This window comes from Pocillopora verrucosa, chromosome 9 (genome assembly GCF_036669915.1).
Source record: "Pocillopora verrucosa isolate sample1 chromosome 9, ASM3666991v2, whole genome shotgun sequence".
NCBI lineage: Eukaryota > Metazoa > Cnidaria > Anthozoa > Scleractinia > Pocilloporidae > Pocillopora > Pocillopora verrucosa.
In genome coordinates, this window is record NC_089320.1 from 18,168,143 (window position 1) to 18,195,556 (window position 27,414).

Below are 27,414 nucleotides of genomic sequence, written 5' to 3' on the forward strand. Positions count from 1 at the left end.
GTTTATAAACCCGTCACAAAAACTGAATCAAAATGGCTTCCAATCGATTATTTCGAAACTGCTTTCGGATTTGTTCCTCTATATCTGGAGCTATGAAAGGAAGAGAACCTTTAAATGGCCATTGCAGAATAATAGCAGCTCTTTCTTCAAAGAGGCACTGTAGTACAAGGTAAAGAGCAATTAGGGATTTTATGTTCCTCTCGTGGTCTATTGTTCCAACCTCACCTTGATGTGATCGATTAAAACATTTTTAATTTATTACAGAATTAAAAGTTGTCAGTTTTCTTAATTAGTCGATGAAAAAGAATGCGATTCCTTAACATCTCAGGTTACTATTCTGTCACACTTTCAATCTCTAACTGTATCAAGCTGTACTTTACAAGTTATTTTCAATTAAATATATTAGCCTCTTTTTAGAACAGTGATATATTATTAAGAACAATTGATATTTGGAATCTCTTTAAAAAAAATGCATCTGAAAACTGGCTAGCTCTAAGAGAACTTCTACCGTTTTCCCCTTTGTTGATAAGGGGTTCAGATAACATATTCAAAGCAAATATTTTGTTGAGATTTTAGGAATAATTAACCCTTTGACTGTCGGGACCTCATAAGTAATTCTCCTTACTGTCTGCCATACAATTCTCATGACGTTAGTTTGGAGAATTTGATATTGGATCTGCTTAAAATCCCCTGATTGATACTTTCTTTATTCATATAGTATTTCTTCTTGATTTTGTATTAATATTGTGAGGAGAAATTCTGTCTTGATCACTCATGGGGTTGATAAAATGTATTGTCTTATAAACACATTGAAGCTTTGAACTCTCCATAGCCATGGGTTTCCATCTGTTGTTGGGAGGAATCTTCTTACTCTGAGAGACTTTACTAGTGATGAGATTGGATATCTTCTGTGGACTGCAGCTGATCTAAAGCAAAGAATTAAAAACGGGAATGAGGTAGGGCTATGATTGTCTTTGCTTTGTATGGCTAATGTTTTATTACTTGGATAGATTCTTTAAAGGCCATGTACCTCTCTGAAAGTCTAGATAATTTGTGGAATCAGAGCATGCTTGATTTTTCTTTTGAAATGGTTTTGTATTTTTTATAGCTGTTCCTTAATAACATTCCTGGCACGTTTGTTTTTTAACTTTTTCAAAACAAGTGAATCTTGACATGCTGATGCAATCCAATAATGCTACTGTTGGTTTCAAGGTAATTGTATATAAAGAGCCAAAATCAAGACACTCTCATTTCTCCAATAAACTTTATGTTTACTGAGCAATGATGAAAACACACAGAGCACTGATCAGTTTAGTCCATTGTGAGCACTTCCCCTTTGGTTTTTATTTGATCTTCAGACTGTGAGGCTGTTGGAAGGCAAATCAGCTGCTCTTATTTTCCAGAAACGTAGCACACGAACAAGAGTTTCAACAGAAACTGGTATGTTATGGATGGATTTTTCAGCCAGAAGACTGCAATACAGGTTGCAAAGTCCTATTTAACTTTTCTTAAACTTTCAGGTCTTGCCCTTCTTGGAGGACATTCTGTATTTCTCACAGACAGTGATATTCATCTTGGAGTCAATGAATCAACTATAGACACAGCCAAGTATGTAGAGAAAATCATTAACTAAAAGATCATGTTTATATTTACTTAACTTAATGATATTTCTTAAGTCCATTTAGCTGTTTTGGGGTCATTTATAAATAATGCTGTGACAGTTTTTTTAGTGTATGTTTGCTCTCTTTTAACTTTTTCACCCATGGGAGGGACCTGAAAGGATATTCTCCTAATATTACCAAATACATTTTAAATAGGCGAGTAACAAGAAGAAAAAAAATATCCACTAAAATTTTCAGAAATAAAATCATGAGAAATGTAAAGGAGATAGTGCAAAGAATTAATTTCATTTATTTTCAACTGTAATGAAATGGCTACAGTTAGTGATACATTGGAATGCTGAGGCAATAAACCGGCCTAGAAATAAATACCTCAGGACTATTATTATATGTTTTGTTGTCAGTATTCTATCTTCCTTTTTTAATCATCGGTTATTTACAGGGTTCTTTCAGGATTCTGTGATTTTATCTTGGCAAGGGTATATGAACAGAAGGATCTTGAAGTAATGGCAGAACATGCCACTATTCCAGTTATCAGGTACCTTGATTCAGGGTAATTTGGTATCATCAACTGAGTTGATAACATAAACTGGCTGCTGTTAAGAGTTACAATTGGGGGATTTATGGGTTTTATGTGTGTGTTTATTTGCTGAAAGTGGAGCTGTGCTATTGTTGGAAATGTAGTAACAAGAAAAAAAGAATAAATTATTAAAATAAAAAGTGCTTGTTGATACCATGGGGATTAAGAGTGCCAATTTGAAAGATAAATTTTTGTTCTAGGAACTTACCCCCTTTATACCTTGTTGCAGGATCTAATATTAACAATCTTGTTCCTTATGCCATAGAAGTCAGTTTCTAACCTATGACTCCATGCAATAAGTGACCAAAACAGAATTTCATCTCACAATACCGAAACAATCTCAAGCAGAAAAGTGATGAGAATAATGTTTGAAATATCCATTAGGGGATTATTAGTTGATCCAATACAAAATTCTCTTAACTAAAATCACATGAATTGTATGGCAGACAGTAGGAAGAGTAACTAATGAGATCTTGGGATTATTAGTTGATCCAGTACAAAATTCTCTCTACTGAAATCACATGAATTGTACGGCAGACAGTAGGAAGAGTAACTAATGAGATCTTGGGGGTATTAGTTGATCCAGTACAAAATTCTCCCAACTAAAATCACATGAATTGTATGGCAGACACTAGGAAGAATAACTAACAAGATCTTGGAAGTAAAGGGGTTAAAATAATGTACCCAGTATACTTAATTTTTCTGAAGCATCTCAGTAGGTAGAATCCTCAAATCCTCAAATCTGATTGGCTAGCTTTTTACAATACAGACCATGGTCTGGAATTTCCATGCCAATATCATGTGGTTTCTCTGTTCCTCTTATGTTGCCTCCTTTTCTTTTGCTTTCACTCCTCCCACATTCCTTTCCCCTGTTCTCTTTTTCTGATTTTTCTTCCTTAAGTTCTCATATCAATTGAATAGAGTCCAAGGTGTATAAATTTGTTTTTTTGCAGTGGTTTATCAGACATGTACCACCCCATTCAGATACTTGCAGACCTTTTAACACTACAGGTAATTTTAAGTCATGAATTGTTTTTTTTTTATGACGACTCTTCCTTGGAGACACACTTCTATCTATATTAATTAACTGAATTTTCCAGGTTCATTAAAGCCAACATAGGCAGTTCACATGTGGTGAAAATGTTATTATGATAGTATTGGTTTTTTTTAAGAGATTCCTGCATTGACTATATCACATTTTTTTAATTTCCAAGGAACATTTTGACAGCTTACATGGCCGCACCATTGCCTGGGTTGGAGATGGGAACAACATCATTCATTCATTTATGATGGCAGCTCCAAAATTTGGAATGCACCTGAATATTGCAACTCCAAAGGTCTAGTTAGCCTCCATAGAGATTTGTGTTCCTTGGCCACTTATAAACATAATCTGTAGCAAGTTGAAGTGAATCCTTTGATCTCAAAGAGGGACAGTTACTTATTTGTCATTACAGTAAAACCCCTGATCACCCATTAACCCTTCAACTCACATGAGTGACTAAGACAGAATTTCTCCTTACAATATCAATACAACATCAAGCAAACAAGTGGTGAGAATAAGGAAAATATCAGTTCAGGCATTATTAGATGATCCAATACCAAATTCTCCAAACTAACATCACATGAACTGTATGGGAGATAATAAGGAGAATCACTAATGAGATCTTGGGAGTCTGAAAGAAGCTGTTTAGTGTTAAACAAGCTGAAATTGTTTGCATCTCAAATCGGTCGAATCTATTTTTGAGGAGATTGTGAAGTCAAATTTGAGAGTTTTGTTGAGGTAGGGTCTGAAGATGCTTTACCCTCTCCTCTCAAAGAACTTCCAATGTTGGGCATCAACAGTTTTTTGAAAGTCAAATTGCAGCCAGGTTTCATGTCAAGAACAAAGTGATGACCAGTTAATTGCCCCACCAAGTCAAGAGATATTTAAGACACCTTGTTTACCATATGTATTCATTGATACTGTTTTTCTTTTGTATATCAGGGCTATGAGCCAGACAATGAAATCACAAAAGTTTCTCAAAGCTTTGCCCAAGAGGTAGGAATCTGTGGTCTCTCTATGATTGTTGACCATAAAAATACACAGTAATCTTTGATGATGTAGTGCCAATCCTTCTTTTTAGCAAAACACATCCGTGAACTTCACAACAGATCCCAGAGAGGCATGTTCCAATGCAGATGTGATTGTCACTGACACATGGGTCAGTATGGGCCAGGAAGAAGAAAAAGCAGCAAGACTCAAATCTTTTTCAGGCTTCCAAGTTGACACTAAGGTAGGCTCTAATAGTGAATGAGGTTAATGTGAAGTCTTGCATATTTTCTTTTTTGCAGATTGACTGGTAATGTTTTTGCATGTTTGGGGGTGAAGGATTTTGACTGCTTTAGCTGATGGATTCTTTAAACTTATTTTGAAAGTCATTATTTTTTCCACTTTTATAACCTGTAAGGTTACTACAAACTCTGCTTATTATAGAATGAGCACAAGTTTAAACTTTATTCTTTTGCTAGTTGATGTCTCTTGCCAAGGAAGAGGCTGTTTTCCTCCACTGCCTGCCACGGAAACCTTACGAGGTGAGCGATGAAGTGTTTCTTTCTGACAAGTCATTGGTTTGGCAAGAGGCAGAAAACAGGAAGTGGACTATAATGGTAAGTTGGATCAGTTAGTTTGACCGCTGCTTATGGAAGTCTTATTTTCTTGTGATTAAGAACTTTCTTCATTATGTGGAGGTAAACGATGGCCAATAGTGGTCTTATCAGGCCACGTATTACATACCTAAAGCCTCTGATTTGCAGTAGGTGTAAGTGCAAAGCCTTTTGCACAAAAATGACTTTAATATTCCCATATAAATGAGAAGAGGGACACATGGTGTGCTGGACACTGTGTCAAGAGGTCAGGGTTCGAGACCTGGTTGAGTCAATGTGTTATGTTCTTGGGCAAATAATTCTACTCTACTCTTAGTGCTTCTCTCCCCCCAGGAATAAAAGAAGGTACCAGCAAATTGTCAGGGAAGCCTGATGAAATGCTGGGGGTAACCTTGCGATGGACTAGCAAGCCCTCCAGGGGAAGGGTAGCGATACTCCAAACAGGAGTCATTTTTTTACTAGAAAGGTCAAATGCACTTAGCCTGGTATCAAACTTAAGGGTTTTTGAAACTCTTAAATGATGGAGAGACACTAATGCCTTGTAATGCTGGATTATTGTCAACACCAAATTGAGGATTTTGCTAGATTAGGGGAAATGCATCATTGGTCATTAACTGTGGTTCTTTTGTGTCTCTTCCTTAGGCTGTGATGGCATGTCTGATGAATGAGTATACCCCTATTTCTCCTATGCCAACTTTTGGAGGCAGTGATGATGGAGTCTAGGGGATTTTAATCTGTAGCAATGATAATTACCTCTGTCAGAGATAATGAAAGTATATTATTATTATTATTATTATTATTATTATTATTATTAGTTTTTGGTTTGCCTGTTGGTGTATTTTCAACATTTGCCTTCAGTCTTCCTAACCTCCAACAACTATTGGTAAAACAAATTCATAAAGTAAGTTCAAGTGCTTTTTAAACATATGAAAAAATATGTGCTCTATAGTTCACAGTACTTCTTCAACCTGGATATCTGGTCCATAAAAAAAGGATGTTTCAGTTAGTGATGCTGGTAGGCATTTCCATTTGTGACAAAGGAATATTAGTATATTGGATGTACTCCAATCAGGTGAATGGAAGTACAATGGAAGTACAATTCAATTAAAAGTAACAACATGCATTTTGATTATAACTTACATCTCGAGTAATCAGCTTATGTGGTAGTTACATTTAATTTGGTGTGTTAGATGATACTAAAAGTTTGTTTGTGATTAAGTCACTTTAATGTGTTGTTAGAAACTGCATTATTTTGGATATGAAATCAAATGAATATACTTGTAATGAGAATGTGCCCCTCCAAAAAAGTGTTACCATGACAATTCTTTTTTAGTGCAGTGACGTGTTAGGTTGGCAATGCACCTCAACTGATTTTCCAGGAAAGAAGAACCACTTCTCTTCATTTCCTCTTAGCATGAATGGGAAGTGTGAATATACAGACTAAAACAAGGGTTGTGAGATAGACATACAACCATGCAGCATCTGTAGTTAAGATAAAATTTAAGACCAGTACCAGTTAATAAAAGTGTGAAAATAAAAAGCAAGACATTGGTTGTGAGGTGAACAGCTGTAATTATGTAGCATTTGATGTGTATTTGAAACCAGTTGAAGACTAGTACCAATATTTCAATTTTATGTAACAATCCAAGTGGCCCTAGTACTTAGTCAAATCTGTGTTTCCCATTCCATGCTTCACAAACAGTTTTGGGCATCACAAACAGGCTTGTCCCTCTCAGCACTGCATATGTATCCAAGGTTGTGGGCATGTCTGGGGACTTGCTAGAGAGTGATTTTATGTATCAAATGTCCTCTTGGCTGGACATAAAAGAACTAAAGCCAAGATAGTTTGCATCCACCTGTTATAATTTTGGGAGAAAAAAAAATTGTTTCCAACAGACACCTAGAGAAATAGGATCCTTCAAGGTGAAACTTAACAGAATAACTTTTGCATTGGACCATGGCATGACTTGAACTTCAATTGAAGCCAGTCTCAACATAGATCATGTCATTGGAGTAGCAACTGTGACCATGACTACCTTACAGTAGACCAACAGTAAAAAAACTATTATTAGTGGTATTTAAAATAGTTTTCTAGAAGTGTGACATTTGTTGTTAGAGTAGTTAATGAATGAAGGTTACATTTTCACCATATTTAACAGAAAGTGAACAATCTGCACAAATGAGCAGCAAGTGATGTTCTTAAGCAAACCTCCTTCCATGTAAATTAGGCTTTTGTTTCTGCTCTTCATCTGCTTACCTCTTAAAATCCCAAGATCAACTTATAAATTCTTAACACTGCATGCCAAACTGCTCTTATAATTCTAGCTTTGAGAAATTTGGTGTCAAATTAACCCATATCCTCTGGTTCATAATTTCCTTTTTTGTAAAGGATTCTTTTTTTTTTGTGCAGGAAAGTTTGTCTTTAGTCACTCCTAGGAGTGAATTTGTGGACAGCATTAAGGGAGAATTGTGAGAAATCAGAGTAAGATATATCCCTTAATGTGCCTACTAACCATTAAATATATAATGATTAGTGATAAAAAATTTAAATAATTTCTAAACAGTTTAAAAAAAAAGCCCTCACCTTTGTAATTAAAAATCAAAATGCTGACAAAATGGACTTAGGAAGTACTAAATTTCCTTACATATTGCCAATTAAATAATTTTTCCATTGCAGATTGAAGTTTTTAAGTGACCACTTAGATCAAAAACAGTAACATACTACCCTCAATTCCAAAACCAAAACTTTAATTATCAAGTACATTTTCAATGTTATTTGTCACGTCTTACAATATCTGGAAACCACTGTAAATCAACAGGCCATAACAATACTAAAAAGAGTCACAATTTCCTTCAAATGTGAGACAACCTCCAATCAGTAGTTGTATTTCCTAATGATGTTCCTACTGATTTGAAAAACCTAAAATGATTGATTGCCTGAAATATTCTCAAGTGAGAGTAAACCAAAGCTGTTCAGGGTGTAAAGTTCTTTGAGAACCATGACATTCTTCATTAGTATTTGAATTAGTGCTCAAGACATGTATTTTGATTTCCACCAACAATGAAATGCATAAGATGAAATTCAAGGAAATCACACACTTAGCTGTAAAACAGCATAAAATACTAAGAGCTGGGTACAATTGTGAGATATTGACCACTAAAATTACAAGTTATTGTCAGTGTGGATACCCTTAAAGCTTGATTTACTCTCTGAAATGTAGATGTCAGGCTCGTTGTTTGATAATCTTAACTAAAATATACAGCAGGATTGTAAATAAGGGCCAGAGGCAGATGAGCTTTGCCAGTTACTACATGCATGGTTTTGTTGGCTACTCATGCTGTCACATCAATATTCTGCCTAGAAGATATTATGAATCAGTAACTATTGATCTCCACTGCTCTCTGCTTGTCAGACACATTAGGTCACCTCAGAAATCAGAGCAAAACCCTGACTCTGCGATTGTCAAAGGGTATCGTGGCTTGATACATGCAAGGACTCCTACAATAAGTAATAAAATGGGGCTAATGATTTAGTTAGTTGATCATTACTTGAAGTTCATAATGGGTGTACTGCTTTGCTGTAAGTAGTGTCCATTGCTTTTCCTTTGGATAAATGCTCCAGTCTTGTGCTAATCCCTTCTACCGACAAAATGGTACATTACATGGGACCTGTAAAACAACACCCTTGACCCTGAGACAAACACAGATGGAACCTTCAATACTGAAACTTAATTCCATGTTTTAACTGTTGTTACACTGAACAAACGTTAAAACTGTAGATCCATACACATGTAGGTACAGGTTATTGTTCACACACTGCTTAATTTAACAAGTCCCTTTTCACTGTCAGCTTGGAGACTGTCTTGTTCTTGTGCCTTGGGTAATAACTTGTTTTGTTCATCCTCTGCTCTACTGGCATCATGTCTGACACCATTTGTTGAGCCTAATTGTGTGGGGGACTGCAATAGAAAGAAACAGATTATATAACGCATGTACTTGAGAGTTTAGACACGTAGATTATGTACTTCATAGATATCTGAACGACATACTACATTGTTCAGTTGGTCAAAAGGCACTTCTAGCAGATACAAGCCAAAACAAAATTTAAAAAATCACACAAACAAAACTTATGATTGTGATCCTTCAGCATGATTTGAGTTAGTCAGGCCTTGCCATGACAAAGAAGATGAGGCTACTTAGAAATGCACCACAATGTGACCCTTGGCAATCCAGCCAGGGTTTTGGTTTATCTACACACTGCAGCTGCAGCAGCTCCAATTCACCTGCAAAGAAGTAAAACAGATTTATCTATATCACTCACCATGGGTGCCGTTGTTGATGTCCTTACTGCCCCATACTTGTCTGATTCAGGAGGTTCAGGGATAATAACACCTCTTCTGTTTATTAAACTATCAAACAAAAGCAGCTGTGAGACTTGACCCAAAAACAACAACAATCCCAACAAAGATGTAAATTACAGCAAGTTGACTGTGTTTGATTCTTATAAAATATCATGCTCTTCTGTGATTTTTTGGTTTAGAGCAGTTGTCCCTTAGCCATAAGGATCAGAATCCATCAATTACAGCGGTTGAAAACCAGCCCATCACAACAGACATCATGCTCATTGTTGTCACTATTAACAATTATATTATAGTCATCATCATTCTCATAATCATAATTATAACCAATATCATTTTTGTGTGAAAGCTGCTGAACCACCGTACCTGGGCTGAAGTGGTCCACAAAGAACTTCAGCACAGTTTTTCAATACTGAGCCCCGACTATAAGGATTGACATTTCCTTGGCCACTTCGTGAGGAAAATGATCCTTTAATCTGTCAAAGCAAGGGGAAGAAATAATTATAATTACTAACATAACATAAGCACAATTTAAAAAATCTCACTGTAGGATCTGGACTGTGCTCAAACAGAGCCTGAGTACCACAGGCGACTCTCTTCTGTACTTAGGCAACCTGACACTAATTTTTCCCATTTCTCTAATCTCCAAGAGTGATTAGCATTGAATTTCTCCATACAACACCATCCCTAAATCACACATTAACATCACAAGAATAAATGAAATGATCACCAACTAAAGAAACTCTTGATTGTTAAACTCATTCTCCTTGTCAACACCTCAGAAAATTTATGGAGAACAGTATGGAGATTATGATCATTGATGTTGGGGTCTAAAGGGTTAAAGAAACCCCTTAAAATCTGGGCAACCAAGAGTTTTGAGACAAGAAGGTACTCTTATTCTATGATAACAAATTTAAAGGTGGGCCATAATAAGGGTTTAACTTTGCACCTGTTTGATATTATTGATGAAGAACTTACATCTTCGTTTGTAGTTTGATTTGAGCCAACCAAATATGAATGAAAACCAGTCAATCCAACTATTGACCAGATTGAAAAAAAGCAAATAATAGCCTCTAAGATAGTACAAAAAGTTAAGGACACAATCAGTAATCATGAAAAATGTAACTGTGCAAGTACTGTGTGACATGATCTAATTATATGCTCAGTTATTTTTATCATTTTCTGTTCCTATTGCTTGCTACAACACTTTTTCCCTTAACCTACTAAATTCAGTTTCCTGAAAATTTGCTTTGAATCTCTTTATTCAAGTATGTGGGTAGAAGAGTCATTTGAATTCAGTTGAATTAAAGAGTTTACTTGCTTGAGAAACTAGGTACGTCAAAGAATTTCAAGGAAAAATCAGTTAACAGTCAGTCTTCAGTAAGCATGAAGAGAGACAACTGCGAGTAGGATTATCCTAACTTTCCTGACAGGTCACTTTCATTGCAATCCAATATTACTCTTTGGTGCAGAAAAGGACAGTGAGACAGCCATACAGTGGTCACTTTACACTACACCAAATAAATACAGTACAATTCACTAAAACTAACCTACCCTGACACAATGACTTGGCTAGCTATAGCCCCCCCCCCTTTTTTTTCTCACAGGTGGCAGCATTTACCACTAAGCCGATACATTTCACATGTAATTTAAAGAACTTAAAATCATATGTTAAGATAGTTTCACTGAGTCATGAGCTTCAGCCTGTGTGTCTGTTATTTAATTCAAAGGATATCTAGCAGGAGACTTTTTCATTGCAGAAATAAATGAACTTTCCTCTCCTTGAGATACTGTAAAAGATATACAGACACTATTCAAGTAACATTCCAATGGATTTACTAGTTTGTAACAACTGTCAATGATAACTTTTGTTGTTAACCAGCAGCTCCTAAAAGGAATCTTTGGGATCTCTGGAGTCTTCTACCCTGCAGGAGCCTAAAGAAGACCAAAATGGCCACAGCAGAGAGAACTTGCTGATAAAAAGGGTTTACAAGTTAAATATTCTCTGCATCTTAAATATTACACTTCCTATCTGTCCCACTCACACTCCCAAAATGAAATTACCTTATTTTGCCCATCCCAGAAAAAGGAACATCCCTAGTAATTATCACTGGCAATCTCTTTTTTTGTACTCAAAGCAGACCTCACATGTTAAGCTGAAACAGTTCTGTTGCCATTATGGACCCACAACACATTTGATCTGTTCATGAAAATCTAGTAAATATTGAATGTCTCTTGCTGCAATCACATAAAATACCATTAGGAGAATAGGAACAAAGGTGTAAGTAAAAATGGTCCAACTTACACAATGCAAGATGAGTTACAACAAAAGCAAAGAGATAGCAACAGTAGATTGAGAGAGAAACTAGAAACATGAAGAAAAACTTGTAGTTCCTTTTCCCTACACAGTTCCCAACCTAGAAGAAAACAATAAAAGCAATCCAATCAAAACCAACCAGTTGTTACATTAAAACAAGTTCTAAACATTTCCTAATCATGTTAGGATTTAAAAGCTTTTGTACTTCCGCTGGAAACTGGATGCAAACCCATTACTAAAAACTCCCTCCCCCTAAGCTCCTAGCAACTTGCTGGTACCCAATTACGCCCCTCAGTGAAGAGAGGCCAAAACATACAATACAGGCAAAAAAAAAAAAAAAAAATCACCTCCTATATAATTCTAGAAATTGAGTTATAATGCTTAGAAGGGTTGTGACCAAACAGTGGAATTGAAAAAAAAGGGCAGAAAAATGACCTTGCATTAATGTGCAACCTAAACTCACTTGAAAACTAACAAACTACTCACCCATGGACAGTGGTGGTCAAACCGCTCTAAAAAGAAGAAAACATAACATTATGCAGTTTAAACATGTTTATAAACCTCAGAAACAATCAACCAAAGCATTGCTGTATTTAGAATCATGAAAAATATTATGAAAACTTAAGACTGTAACTGCACACTGGAAGCATAGATGTATTTCAAAAAATATATCTCCCAGGACCCCACACATCTGGATTACGGCTACAAGAGAATATTCTCTACATCTGCATTAAAAACATCTTAGGCAATAGGGAAAACTCCCTTAAAAATTCTTTCTTGTACATATAGCTGAAGAATTTTCCAGGGTCTGATGCCAGCTGAAAACCTTGAAAGCCTCAAAAAGATTGCCACAACCAAACCTCCACCGATTGATTTCTACTCACCTACGCAGTTGTCACACATACTGCAGTGTGATGCTCTAGGAGGTCTAAATATCTTGCAGGTAAAACAAAATTTAAGTTTAACAGTTTGTCCATTTATTGAGATCTCCTTCACTCTGGGAGGAGGCCTATATGTTTGAGAATCTTGATTTGGAGTTTCTGAAAGAAGAAAAGACAAGCAAAACTATGTCAAGCTGGTTTCAATGAAATTCGATCCAAGATAGGCAAAAATGACTTGAAATTTTCCCAATATGTTCACACATTTGTTCACCCAATCAACAAAGCTTGTTTATTTCCTGAGGTTTTCCTAGCTGATTTTTTGAGGTCTTTCCTCTGAACTATATAAATCCACGCAAAATCTAAGATGTCGTATTTTTGTGAAAAAGATCTCCGTATGGAGTCTGATTTTCTCCCTTTACAAGCATCCCAGTTTTGTAACTCACATGAATAAGGAGAGAATGAGACTTTATCTGGGTAACTGGACTGAAAATTCTGCTATCAAAAACAACAACCAGAATGAGATCTCAAAAATACAGCATGACAGAATATTCCCATATGAACAGATGGCAAAATTTGTTCCACTAACCAGGCAAACTTGATAAACTGGCACATGAGAGGAGAACCTACTGGTAATAATGATGCAAAACTTTCAAGATTTCGTAGAAATGGGAGTACCCCAGTACCTTTCTCCTTCTTAAAACTTAGGCTAATTATGAGCACTCAAGTTGACTATCTTCAGTACAATAGTAATTTGATTGACTTTACTTCTTTTCTCACCTAAAGTTTTTTCAATATAAGCTGCCTCTTCGGTTGATGCTCGAGGTACTATACCAGGATCACTGAAAGCTGTGCGAAGTAGTGTTGACATGACAAAGATAAATAACCATGCTGCAATGAATGGGACAGCTGGAGAAACATGCATATACAAGTAACGAGAGCTGCAAAGTAAAAAGACAAGGGGGAAAGATTCATAAAAATTAATTCAATTCAACTCTACACAGACTAACCTCTGTGAATTATACTAACAAATTATCATACTGGTAACTACTGACAGGAAAACAATTATTTCAATGACAAAAATTTTTCTATTAACCTTTACAACCCCAGAAGTGACTAAGGAGAAAATTTTCATAACATTTCTGATATATTATCAAGTAGATAGGTGATAAGAAGGGAAAAAGATATCAACTAAAGAATGTTATTTCATTCAACAATCCTGATTTCATATTGTAGAGAATATGTGACTGACAGTAAAAATAATCAGCCCCTGAAAAAGTCATACATTTATGTGATTCTTAAATGAACAAAATCAATTGTCATGAAAATAGCTGAACAGATAAGGTACCAGAGGAGCAGGAAACAACATCATTGACAGACCATAAGACAATTTTCGTAAGTTAAAATGCTCTTCAGACAAGACAGTATTTACAATGACAAACTAAACTCTTACTCTGAAAGAAATCATGCAGACCTACATGTACATGTACATGTATATACCAGTAATTGCTTTAAGTTTGTAGTTTCTTTCCAAAAACAATTACCAAATTTGGTCTTAAAAACTGATTTGCACATTGCGGCCAAAGCATAAAATTTATCAAATCACCATAAACAGAACAAAGTGAAAACATTTCTTTTCTTGTGGTTGTATTCTGGACAAATCCTATTCACTATGAGAAAAAACTTAGTTTTACTATACTGCATAATTCAAAATTTCTGTAGTCACAAATATAGCAACAGTGTTAACATATTTGTAGTGTACATGAATGTATTTGCTTTTGACAAATCCATGTCAATCTTTTTACAAACAATCACTTGATTAACAAATTCACCTTTTTGGAAAGAGTTCTTGTGCAAAATGCTACAGCCTATTCCCATTTTAAACTTAAAAAGATAACATCTGTAATATTTACCATTGTATTGATAACAATAGCACTGCATAGAAAATAAACATTATCTTACACACAAGCAAAGCTCTGACTTCCACCTCAGAGTTGCATTGGGCAAAAGAAGTCACATGTGGAATACCTTCCCACATATCAATCCCCCTCTAACAAGGTCTATGTACTTGGTAAGCCAAAAGCATTCCTCTTTCACATGCAGTAGAGAATGCAAAATTGGTGATTTTTTTTTTTCTTTAAGCAAATGTGTTTTAACCCCAAATGCATTCTTAAAGTCTTAAAACTTGTTTAGTTATGCGGCATTTAACCTCTTAATGACATTTCACAGAATTCTATTAAATTTTAGAGCATATACATGATGAAGTCTGACACAAGAAAACTAAAATCAGACAACACCCCTACCCACTACCTCTCTGTATTCCTGAACAGTTTTTATTATGAGCCAAGGGTCAGAATGTACATATGATAAATTTACCCTCCATTTATTTTGCAAGACTTTTCATTCCATGCAAATGTGTTTCTGTGGAATAATTCATCAAAAACCACTAAATGTTCCAGCTGTACAGTGAAAAAAATGGAGATACCATTCAATGCTACCATAAATATGAGCAGATTGCAAAATAGTAGCATCAGATTCATTGCTAAAAGACAATTTTGTCTTAACATTTTTGGCTCTATGTGAAATTAGAAATTTAAGTAATTTATAAATCCAACACCAAACACAAAATTATTTCCATCTTCAAAAATTAATAAGATCGTAGGTTATCTTTTTCCAATACACTGTTGCAGCCACAGAGTAACAAAATGGACCTTTGTTTGGTCACAGGGTAATCAGTATAATTTATTTATTGTTCTAAAAATTATGCTCAGAAAATCGCATGCATATAATGTAGACGTTCCGGCTTACATCAGCTAGAGTCGAAAAAGTTTCAAAAAAGAAAATAATTCGATATAGGAAAACCTAAATGGAGGTAGAAATAAAACGCAAGTGATTATGAACAAATGCAAAGCTAATTAGAGGGCAAAGATGCATTATTTACTTCATAGAGCAAACTACAAAACAAGTTGAATACCCTGAATACGGAAAATATTTTGCAAAACAGCTGAGAAAATTAAAATTGTTTGTATATCACTTTAACACACAGGTGTAAAAAATTGTATACAACTGGAAAAACGATCGCTTTCTTGTTTAAGCTGCTGTCTGAGTGATCCACAGCGAAAAGATTAAAAGATTCGTTGTGTTTATATAATTTCCAACTTTTCGTTACATTTGAGAAATGACCTCATGATCGAAGTGAAGGAACGACTCAGCTCCATACTTACTCAAATGCAAAGAAAAGTCCACTGGTTACCACAATAAGCACCACGGTAAAATAAAATACGCCGTTATTTCTCGCCATTATAATCCTTCCATCGCAGTAAAACTTGTTTCTCCCTGGAAAAACTTCCCAATTGCGATTTGACATTATGGGTGTGTATTGCTTTACAGTCATGGAGGTTTTTGTCGTTCAGAACCGGCAAGGACAAACGCAGCTTCTCCGCAGGGCAAAATTAGTCATTACCAGCACTAGTCTCCGTGTGCCGAAGTACACGAACAAGCTCAACTGGTAAAATTCCACCTGAAACAACCCATTATTTGCTTGTCTTCATATCCAAGCGGAACGAAATGTCTTCGAGTATCAGGCGCCACACCGAGGATTAGGAGCGCATGCTCAAATGAGCCCGCGATTTAACATTCAAAATGGCGGACGAAAATACTAAGAAAATGCACGAGAACGGCGATTCTCAAAACATGAAAGCGGGTGATGTTTTTGCAGGAGCGTTGTTGTTGACTGGTGTAACTTTTGCGTCGATGGCTAGTGGTTTTGGATATGCTATCGGACAAGCACGAAGGAGAAGTCCAAGCTCTTTTGACCAACGTCAACAAGAAGGGGCGAAACTAGCCATGAGAGCTCTCGGATGGGGCACTGTCCTTGCCGTCAGTGGGGTCGGTCTTCTAATACTTGGAGTGAAGACTGCTCTTGGTGTTAAGGATGTAAGAATACGTAACACTTCTACGTTTTTTGTTTGTTTGTTTGTTTGTGTGTGCGCTGTCCTTAGTGTTTAGTCATGATACAAGTTATTTTCTCAGTTTAGCTTTTCCTAACTTGGAGTTATCGTTTCGTGTCATGTTTTATTGTTTCTTAATTTCGGTCAGGTGCAGTGAGGCTGCAGGTATATGAGGAATGACTCTCCTCGTGACTCACCAGAGAAAATCACTAAAGTCTATAACTTATCATCACACCTGCACGTGATTTTTGTATTCGACAATGTGCAGTGGAAGCAGGGTTACTAAATTTTACTCAATAGACTGAAAGGAAAATTAATTGATCTTGAATATAAAAAGTTTATCCTTCTAAAATATTGATAGCTAGTTTTCAAGATTTAGTAGGATTTTTTGTCAACCTTATAGTCTAGAATTAAGAGAAAAATTTCTGCCTGACCTCTCACAGGCATTAATCTAGTGGGGTTGTGTATTTGGTTGTCCATGATTGGTTGAGGGCAGGGAATTAAATAAATATTTACCATGGCCCTACATGGATAAAAAAACTGTTGATGTTCAATTATTAGCTTGGTGTTTATTGTGGTTGGAACCCCTTTTTGTTGCTTGGTGAATTCCAACCATCATTTCCTGTAAAATTCACCATTGCACTTCAATTTCATAAAGGCAATACTGGGAAGGGTGGTTCCAAAGGAGCATGTAATCCACCTCTTTGTCAAGAAAAATTGATGATAGCTCATATACATGTGACATCTTTGCTAAAAAGTCACCCCTATTCCTTGTTTCCACCACATTATCCCCAAATTTTTGCTACTTTATCATTGTTTTCATGTGGATATTGTTTGATTTCTGACCCTTTTCTTCACAAGAAGAGAAAGAAACAATAATGACAAGGGTTCTCATGATTTCAGTGTTTTGAGAACTGATACTTTCAAAATAAACTTCACCAGCCCAGTACACCTTGAAAGGGAAGCTTAGGTGTGGTGGTAATTGGGTAATCCCACTTGAATATGAATAAGGCTTATGGTTTCTAGTGAAACCACCTAGCATGCCCTTAGTGCCAGTGAGATACTGGTGCAAATCTTTCCTCTGCTAAAAAATCCCTCCAGCATCTTGTAAAAGAATATTTCTCAAACTTTAATTCGATTTGTTTTATAGGCGAAAGAATTTGGTCTCAAAATGAAGAGTATTTTTCCCACAAAGGATGGAAAGTTGGTTTCATACTTTGAGCCCTGGAGAATTCCAAGAAATAAGGGTAAAGGGAACAGCGAGGAGTGGTGGTCTTCAGAGACTCAAAACACCACAAAAGAGAGAAGATAATTATGCTTGCTGTACATTCTGAAATTAACAACAAACTCCCTCAGGATGACATACTGGCATAGCAAATTTGCTACATGTGTAAAAGAAAGCACAACAAAAAGTGACTTCAGAAGAAACCAAATAACATTGAAACAATGGCAAAGAAGACATCAAAAAGAAATTTTGTCTATAAAACAATTGTCACTCTGGTCAGGATTAACACGGTGAAGTCTTTCTGGCCAAATTAGCATCTTGTTTTCCCATAATGAAGGAACTTGGGAGCATTGCTGCTTCTTTTAAGCTGAGATGCTACTTTACTGATAAGCTGAGCTACTGTCCATCACCTTAGCCCCCATTCCATTTATTCTCTGGTTCAAAGAAGCAATGAGTGTGCATTTAGAGAGTCATGTCCAAAGATCTTGAGACCACACTTAAGACCAGGCTCTTGACACAACCTTTCAACCTATTGTTTTGACTGCTGGGTCACCCCTAGTACCTGTCAATAATTTTCTGGCTTGAAATACAGGACAATAATGACTCCCTGGCAACAAGTGTCAATTGAATATGAATGTTCAAAACTTGTGATCAGTACCGCACAATAAATACTGTGTTTGGAGATTTATTTATATGATCTGTGAACAGAGCCTCATACTCTATAAAAATGATGTACATAAGCAAGTCATGAAAAGATGGCATTGTTTCATGGATTTTTTCCACTTTCCAAGCTGTGTTGTTTCTAGCAAAATGACTCAAATATCTCCATATCCAAATGGTGCATATGACTCATCAAATTTTAGAAATGATGTAAACAAAACCTTTATTTTTAATACACAATTTACATTTAATTCACCATTACAACACCTGCATGTATTATTCTATGCCTTGTGAGATACTAAAACCATATGTATAAATATACCATCCTTAAAGACACTTGCTAATTTTAAATACTAATGATACACATGAGAAACAATTAATTTAATACCTATTACTTGTCTTACTAACTCCAAATTAGAAAAATCCACAGTTGCTGCCCATTTTCATATCTATTAATATTTTACAATTCAGGCACAGCTACCCCATTGCAACTACCTGATCTACACAAAATTTGAATGACCAAAAATGCTAAATATTTTCATTGAATAATTTAATTACAGGCTGCTTGAGCAGTAGCATATCTAAATATATATAGATAAAACCTGATTTTCCCTATGAGTTATTACCAGTTGGATTAGAAATGAATTACACTAAAAATTAAAGGGTAAAATAGTGATCTGATGTGTAGACTGACGACAAAAACTGACCAACCAAAATGAAAAAATAATTTTTTCCCAGGTTAACTCCCAAAGTGAGGCTCAGATTAAGTAAATTCAATATCTACAATGTCCTTATTCCAATCCACCATGACCTCAGTTTGCTTTATGTTCCACACTTGCTTGGATTTCACTTGATTCTTTTGATTTCTCAAGAGTATACCTGTAACTGAAAAGATAAGTGAAATATTAATGAATACAATCACACATTCTGATGTGATGACTTCATGCTTTTTCTTGCAAAAAAATTGGTGCTTGACCTCTTTGGGACACAAGCAATTGCATCCTATTGACAAGTGCTGTGACAAATGACTTTTTTCTTTAACTACTAAGTCTAAAATAAAATCTCAGGGTTGGGAGAAATTGAGGAAGTTTATCCAAGAAAAGTTTGAAAAAAATTTTTAAGAATTTTAACAGTCTGCTTAGTTTCTATGTGAAGCTATGTAAACATGGAAACTATTTCTTTTAGAAATAAATATCACATCTGTCAGTGTTTTCACATTTTCAAAAACACACTGAAGACCACTGGGAATACACAGATGGTTGCAGCTATCCTATACAACACAATAAAACAACACATACTATGCTATTCTACAAAGCTGATTTATTCCTGTGATTCCAAGACCAATGTTGACACTAAAGAGCAACCAGTTTTTGGGGATGATTACCAACGAGTACCTTGCCCATATCAATCCTGCAATAATTTAATAACAATAACAACATAAATTAATTACAAACAATATTAACAGCAAGCTAAAATAAAGTAAAACAAAACACTTACATTTGCCAAATCACCTCCCTGACCTACAGAATTTAGAATTAGAGTTTGATCCTAAAGTAACTAGTAAACATACCAGATGACTTAACAATTGACTCACTGACCAACTAAAAATCAATTTTTCTACCTAATGCTTGTAATTACACTCCCAGACATAATTAGTTGGGACACTTATCCACAAAAATTTACAAAGTGGTTAATTGCCAATTTTTCTGTGCTACCTCTCAGCACAACATTCAGAGGGGCAAGAGAGGCAGTACATGCACCAACAAATAAGTCTGGGAGTGTGGCTTGTGCAGTTTATGCAGAATTTGAGGTTGCTACATCAGTTTAGTCTACCCAATGCTTTTACCTAGCTTGTAAAGTTCATACAGAATTTAAAATTGCTATGGTGAACTCATACAATATAGCAAACATGCATTCTACATCAATGCACAACCAAAAATGTAAACTGATTTAAATTTATCCAGCCAGAGGAACAAGTATGCACACTGTTTGGACAATCCTATTCCACTACACAGAATGGAAAAACTGACAAAATACATTTAAACCAAAGGAGACTAAGTTCCCTGCCCTAGAACCTTAACCCTTTAACTCCCATGAGTGACCAAGAGAGGATTTCTCCTTACAGTGTTAATGCAATATAAAGCAGACAGGTGATGAGAATAAATAAGAATAAAGATTAGGAGATTTTCAGTTGATCCAATGACAAATTCTCAAAACTAAAATCATAAGAATTGTATGGCAGATACTAAGGAGAATATCCTATGAGATCTTGGGAGTGAAAGGGTTAACTCCCAAGATCTCATTCTTATTCTTTCCTCTCCCTGCAACACATATCTTTGTTAATCAGTTTTGAGAATTTGATGTAAGATCAAGACAAAAACTTCTACCAAATAAGTTTGAGTATTCTCGTTACATGTTTGCTGAGTAATGTATAAATATTGTAGGGAGAAGTTACCTGTTAACCCTTTAACTCCCAGAAGTGATTAACAAGTAACTTCTCCCTTTAATACCTCCACCATGTCCAGCAAACAGGTTATGAGGATACTCAAACTTATCTGGTAGAAGTTGTTACCTTGATCTAGAGAGGAATATTAACAATCAGATCTTGGCAGTTTAAGGGTTAATATAACTTACTGTTGCTTTCTTATTCCTGATATCAGAAAGTAAAACATTTACTCAGAGTTTGTGTTTGCTCCTGATGATGTTAAGTTTAAACTTAGGTTCAAGCTTAAAGCTGGTTTGAATCAGGGCCTATGTAAACAATAATATGACCAAACCATAACACAGCAAAGGCTGCACATTCTCCTCAGTTATTTTAAGACCCTGGGTGTTGGGCCAGTCTGGGGCTTGAACCCTCAACCTCACACACAGCAGTGCAGCGCTGTACAACTTGAGCTAACCAAGTTGGGTTAAATGGGAATGGAATATTTGAACTCACCAGTAGCTGCCAAAGCTGTTGACTGTGATGGACTGAGTTTATCAGCTGGTCTTGCAAGATCAGCAATACCAGCAAATACAAGACCCTTCAACAAAAACAGTGCAACATCTTCAATAGCTGCAATAATTACATCACTTACATTATTAACTATTTCTCGCTGATAAAAAATTAGGAATGGTACTATCTTAGCCTTTAACACCATAATATCGGTATGCATATTCTCCATGATGTTCTTTCTACATTTCCAACAGTTCTGGAAAGAAGAATTTGTTCTACAATCAAGAACCTCTTTGGTTGGTGATCATTTCCTTTATTCTCATGACCTTAATATTTAATTTAGGGTTGATACTTTTAGGAGAAATTAGATGCTTTTCACTCTTGAGAGCTAAAGGAGTAAGAAGAAAATAACTGCTTTTGACCTCCAAGTGAGAAAGTCATATCAGAACATGAGAAAGGCATCACTGATCACATGCCTGGTGTATACTTATATGAGAAGTTTTCAAACTACTGACTGATGAAAACTTGCATAGCATTATATAAATTTTTCATGTTCTTACCCATTTAAAAGCTGGTGCCCAGAAAAAGATAGTTTGTGGCCCTGAAAAAAAAAAAGATATATAAATGCAGAATCAATTACATACCTCTGAAAAAAATTTAGTACTTACATGAAAATGTACATAGTTCCATAGTTTTAATAACTTTCTAAAGGGCTGTGACTGTTGCAATGGCTGACTGGAACAATTTAGGGGCTACACAAGGTAAAATTTTCGCACAGCCCCATACTATTGTAAAACAAATCTGTTTTCCCAATGGCAATGTATTGTTTTTGTCATTGTTTTCTCTATCCAAGAACTGAATGCATAATGTAGTAAGGGGCTGTGCAGAAATTTTACCCTACACATACCTTACCATAAAAATTGAGAAAAATCTTTAAAATACTTCAAAGCACAATTTTAAGGGTTATGTTGCAAACTTTAGTGAAATACTGATAATTAAAATAACTTGAAAAAGACCTTTGTTTCTCAGTGCCATGACATTTAAACTGCCTCACTGTGTACATGTCTCAGTTTGGATTAACATGTGTTGGAGAAAGGCAGTACATGCGAAACCCTCGTGCAAGGAGGGTCCGTTAACCAACCAATGTAACCAACCACTCCGGAAGAAAATAAGTAGTTCCAATTGTCTGGCTTCCTCGACCTCTCTTTCAGCCACTAAATTGGCATGAGATTTTAGAACCCTTGGCATATCGCTTACCATGGAAATTTGTTCGCCTTTAAAAATAGAATTACCGTACTCTTCGTGTGCAGGGTAGCGTCCCGTCATGCTCCGGCATGTCTTGCATGTACCGGTTAGTTAATCACTATCGCCCATTTCATGTTTGTATATTTCTGGTTCTGCCATTAAGTACGTATGTGCGGTACATCCCGAAACAAACAAACGCTTCAATTTGTAGACAAACCAAACTAGCTAATCGATCAGGGATTCTCTTCTATTTAAAATTTATGCCGGTAGTCATATTGACCCCATTTCAAAATACGTCGTCGAAGCGCTAAAGTCCAGACATGTTTACGTCGCCGAAATCAGACGCCATGTAATGTAGCGCAAAATCAAGAGAAAATACTCACCGGCAGGAGCTTTCCAAAACGGAATAAGCTTACGAGGTAATACCGCCTCGATCTGTCCAAGAAAACGACCCCAAACAACTTTAGCAGCACCCATTTCTTCACTAAGAAAACGTACTTCGAAAGAGACTAGTAGGGATTAGATAACCACAACCGGGTGGATTTCCGCGTATAAGAGAATGGGAATGGGTAATTTCTAACACAAAATATGATTGGTTTCTAGTCAAGAGAAATGACTAATTAGAATACTTGTAAGAAAATGCGATACTAAGCACTGTTTGTATTCAGCGGACACCCATCTACGCTTAAATTTTCTGTGTAAGCGTCACAGAAAATTACAGCTCATTTCTTAGGAGCATACACGACATCACAGATGATGTACAAAATGCTTCCCGCGCAAAACATAAATATTGATACTTTTTTGAAGGTCAAAACGAAATTCAAAATTTACTTTTTGTGTATCAGCACAAGTCTTTGTTGATTAATCTTACGACTGACGCACTACAAATGCCGCGTCTGATGAGAAGTGAACTAAAGTAAAAGAAATATGTGTATAATAAATGCATCCACGATGTAGAAATGCGTGAGACCTGGCTCGTAACTTTGTCCCAATGCACACACTTGATAGCTTCTTTGAGGAGTGTCCAGGCACGCGTGAGGTCAAGTAAAGGGTACGCGTGCGCAGAATAAAGCGGATGAAGTATAGGAAAAATCAACGCCAGGGGAGTATAGGGGTATTCAGAAGACCTGCATTTAGAACTTAATTGTTTATGTAAGTGCCACCCAATGTCACCAAGGAGAGGGTATCAGTAAAAATTATGAAGGTGTCAGCATTGTACGTGACAATGTATTTCTGTGCCTCTTCGTAAGGGATCTAAATTTTGTGCCAAAATGAATTTTGGACAGTTTGTTTTGTAGTCAGAGGGGAAATTTAAAATGTGTCTGGTGTGTGTCAGTACAGCCGAAAAAAATAAATGCGTCTTTATTGATTAATCTAACAGGTAAAAAGTGAACACTGAAGTTAAATTAAAACCATAAATACGTCCACAGTGATAAAAAATCCGTGATTCCCGGCATGCGACATTGTCCCAATTTGATACACGCACTTGATATAAGACATCATCTTTGAGAAGTGTCCAAATCTTCCTTTTTGACGAGCCCCGGCAAACGACGCCGTCTGCCATTAAGACGTATGCTAATATTCCTCGCTGACATGATCAGTTCTTTGTATGATTCATTTCCTTTATTACTGACCAGAGACGCTCGATTGCACTCTTAGTCATACAAACTTCCTCACCCTCCCCCCTCCCCCCCCCCAACCCGATATTTAAAAACTCTTTACACCGACAATTTATACATATAAATTATGTAGTCTCCAGATGGTCGACTGGTAATCGTGAGTGCAAGAGAGGTCATCGAGGTCGCGGGTTCGAATGCACTTGACATAGGGCAGCATCTTTGAGAGGTGTCCAAATCGTCCATTATAACGAGCCCCCGCAAACAACACCGCCCGCCATTACGACGTATGGTAATATTAATCGGTGAAAACGCTTTGATCAGTTCTTTGTATGATTCATTTCCTTTATTCTTGACCGGAAACGCTTCATTGCACTCTCAGTAAGACAAACTTCCTCACCCTCCCCCCCCCCCCCAAACCTGGTATTTGAATATATGAAGCTTAAATCGCTTCTATCAGTTCTTTGCATTATTTATTTCCTTCAGTTTTTGCCGGAAACGCTCGGGTGCACTCTCAGTCAGACAAACTTCCTCACCCTACCCCCCAGCTCGGTATTTAAAAACTCTCTACACTGACAACTTATGCTTTTTAATGATGCATATTCAAGATGGTCGACTGGTAATCGTGAGCGCGCAACGAGTGCAAGTGAGGTCATCGAGGTCGCGGGTTCGAATCACGCTATAGGAGTTATTCTTAATCTGGCTTGGGGGCCGAATAACTTCTCCGCGAGTATGATTTGGAGCTTGCGGACAAGGAGTAACTCTCAAACTGGCTTGGGGGCCGAGTAACTCCTCCCCGTGAAATTTCCATTTTTTTTGGCTGCATTTTCTACTTTCCTCCCTATCATCATCATTTTTTATCTCCCTTTTTCCTTTTACTTTACAGTTCTAGGCAATTATCTTTTTGGGCTACGGTAATATCATCTTTGCCAAGACCAATGCTTTCAATAATCTTATACGTTGTTTACCATTCGACAGGTGAAGGTCAACATTGCGATCACATTCGTTTAAATTTGAACCAACCATTATTTCACCAACCGAATTCGCTTGTCATCGTTGTAGACGTTAATTCCACTTCAACAGGTCTCCATCTGAGTGACTTGACGGGACCGAATAATCTCAAGAAAATGGTGATTTAAAGATAAAGGACTTGGGTACATTAGACTGGTTTCCTAATAACAAACCTTAAGTCTTTCAACTTTTTCAACTCCCAAATTTAGCTACCGTAGATCATCATTTGATTTTAGGAAAACCAACTCTACACGTTTGTTACGGAACTTCAGGACGCAGTTGACACCTCTCTGCCATTTAAATCCATCCTTGTACACCCAACTGACAGATCTTGGACCCCCCAAAAAATCAAAATACTTATCAAGAGACGCCAAGCTACTTCTGTTCGTGATGACAAAGATTCTGTTACCTTCAAACTTTTGAAGAACAGGGTCTAGCGTGAGACCAAAGAAGCCAAGTATCACTTCTTTAATCACAAAGTCGCAGACCTTGGAAAAACAGACATAAAAAAGTAGTGGAGGCAAATTGAATCTCAAACCGACTAAGACATCCAACATGAATGGCTCCACCAAGTTCTTGATGAAAGCTGTGCAGATTTAAAGTCCTTAGCCAACAAGGTGAATAATTACTTTGTTAGTCTGACGGATGGTTTTGAGGCCTTGAAGTACTGCGAGCCAACCATCCAACCTGTTTCCCCAGACCTCCTGGTATCATTAAGTGAAGCTCACACATCCTTGTCTAGTTTAAACGCTAGTAAAGCTATTGGTCCTGACATGATTCCAAACTGAGTTCTGAAAGAATTTACACCCAAATTGGCCCCAGTTATTATGGATATTTACAATCGGTCATTACTGGAAGGATGTGTGCCTGACCTACTTAAAAAAGTTTCATCGTAAACTCACTACCTAAAATCTCCCCTCCTCAAAATTAAATTCGATCTGAGACCGATCGTTCTTTCATGTACTTTAGCTAAAGTTATGGAGGATTCGTGAGAAGCAGGTTTAATACTAAAATAGCAGAGAAAATTGACCTCCATCAATACGCAAGGGAAGGTCAGTCTACAGCTGATGCCCTCATCTACCTCCGTTACAGTCTATTCAAAAGGCTACAGACACCGGGAAATATGTTGTGAGGATATTTTTTGCCGATCTCTCTAAGGGGTTCGATCTTACTGATCATAACATCCTCTTTAGGGAACCATCAATTATTCATTGATCTCTAATATTGATCCCGTGCTGGTTAGCTGGATTAAGGCATTCTTGATCGATAGAGGGCAGGCTGTAAGAATCGCAACTTTTTTGTCTGATTGAAAATCCCTCAAAGGTGGCATATCTGAGGCGACAAAACTTGGTGTTATCCTGTTTACAGTAATGAAAAATTGGAAATTGAGAATTAAATTTGTTGATGATACCACAGCTCTCGAAATCTTGCCAATGTATAGCATTTTTTGGATCAATATCAGTATCTCAGTGGGCAACTGCCCACCTACCCCTCCCCTAACTCAACAACAGTCAATTGACAAAAAGTTAAGGTTACTGTTGGGTTAGAGGAGGGGTAGGTGGGCAGTTGCCCAGATACTGATATTGATCCCATTTATAATGTGGTCTGGTACATGTTCTATTTTTCCTTTTCTTCTTTTCAAAATTAGCTCCAGTCTTTTTCTGCCTTTTGTTGTTGTAATAATTATCATCCATATGTGTTTCTTTTATTTTCTTTTTACAGTTTTCCATATCTGACTTATCCATGTCGAGCAACAGTTGCATAGCAAGTTATTCTAAAGATTTCTATTGACATTCCTTTTTTTTTGTCTCATTGAAATAAAGCTGGAGTTAAAAAGTGGACATAAAGTAACAGAAATGTGTGATAATAAACGCGTTCACAGAGATTAAAATGCATGATTTCAGGCGTGTAAAGTTATCCCAACTGAATGCACACATTTGATATGTCCGAATCGCCGTTTTAAACGAGCCCCGGCAAACGAGACCGTCTGCCATTACAACAAATGCTAACATTCCTCGTATACATCGCTTCTATCACATTTTGCCTCCACTGCTCAACCGGGTTCTCAAGGCGTTGCTATCTAGGCGCGTTGGTTTTTGAGCCACTGCAGTATTTTTTTCTCATACAATTACGGAACTTGTACGGTTGGTTGCCTTTTTTTTATTTGTTTTTTTTCCGAAATAAGGTATTTTATTTTTCTCTCTTCATGTTATAATTATCATTTATCATATAAATAATCATTTATCGTTTTCTTTTTAAATTGTATGTTGTTTGGTTTGTTTTGTTATTTTTTTAACAATTTTCCATATCTGAATTATGCATGTTGAGCAACAGTTGCATAGCAAATTAATTTAATGTAGTTTCAAATCGTTATGCA

The 27,414-nt window shown here is 36.4% G+C and overlaps 4 protein-coding genes across 4 annotated transcripts; 2 read left to right on the forward strand and 2 right to left on the reverse strand.

The window, feature by feature from the left end:
• The first annotated feature begins 1 nt into the window (after nucleotide 1).
• On the forward strand, nucleotides 2–6,417 carry LOC131793592 (ornithine transcarbamylase, mitochondrial). Its single transcript, XM_059111016.2, has 11 exons — nucleotides 2–169; nucleotides 833–956; nucleotides 1,359–1,440; nucleotides 1,521–1,608; nucleotides 2,062–2,157; nucleotides 3,153–3,210; nucleotides 3,414–3,536; nucleotides 4,184–4,237; nucleotides 4,323–4,472; nucleotides 4,708–4,845; nucleotides 5,485–6,417. The coding sequence occupies exons 1-11, from the start codon at nucleotides 33–35 to the stop codon at nucleotides 5,563–5,565; spliced, it is 1,131 nt and encodes a 376-aa protein (XP_058966999.2). The 5' UTR covers nucleotides 2–32; the 3' UTR covers nucleotides 5,566–6,417.
• Nucleotides 6,418–7,573: 1,156 nt separating this feature from the next.
• LOC131793699 (palmitoyltransferase ZDHHC14-like) lies at nucleotides 7,574–15,983 on the reverse strand. The gene is made up of 10 exons (XM_059111163.2): nucleotides 15,620–15,983; nucleotides 13,176–13,336; nucleotides 12,402–12,557; nucleotides 12,004–12,029; nucleotides 11,506–11,617; nucleotides 10,936–10,990; nucleotides 10,179–10,281; nucleotides 9,567–9,676; nucleotides 9,164–9,251; nucleotides 7,574–8,801 (listed from the first exon to the last, which is right to left on the reverse strand). Exons 1-10 carry the CDS (start codon nucleotides 15,787–15,789, stop codon nucleotides 8,652–8,654), a joined length of 1,131 nt encoding a protein of 376 aa, XP_058967146.1. The 5' UTR covers nucleotides 15,790–15,983; the 3' UTR covers nucleotides 7,574–8,651.
• A 54-nt stretch (nucleotides 15,984–16,037) lies between these two features.
• On the forward strand, nucleotides 16,038–18,302 carry LOC131793599 (transmembrane protein 242). The gene is made up of 2 exons (XM_059111026.2): nucleotides 16,038–16,331; nucleotides 17,496–18,302. Exons 1-2 carry the CDS (start codon nucleotides 16,038–16,040, stop codon nucleotides 17,655–17,657), a joined length of 456 nt encoding a protein of 151 aa, XP_058967009.2. The 3' UTR covers nucleotides 17,658–18,302.
• A 134-nt stretch (nucleotides 18,303–18,436) lies between these two features.
• Nucleotides 18,437–22,950, reverse strand: LOC131793601 (mitochondrial pyruvate carrier 2). The gene is made up of 5 exons (XM_059111027.2): nucleotides 22,794–22,950; nucleotides 21,726–21,766; nucleotides 21,169–21,253; nucleotides 19,529–19,640; nucleotides 18,437–19,115 (listed from the first exon to the last, which is right to left on the reverse strand). Exons 1-5 carry the CDS (start codon nucleotides 22,885–22,887, stop codon nucleotides 19,043–19,045), a joined length of 405 nt encoding a protein of 134 aa, XP_058967010.2. The 5' UTR covers nucleotides 22,888–22,950; the 3' UTR covers nucleotides 18,437–19,042.
• Between the last annotated feature and the right edge of the window lie 4,464 nt (nucleotides 22,951–27,414).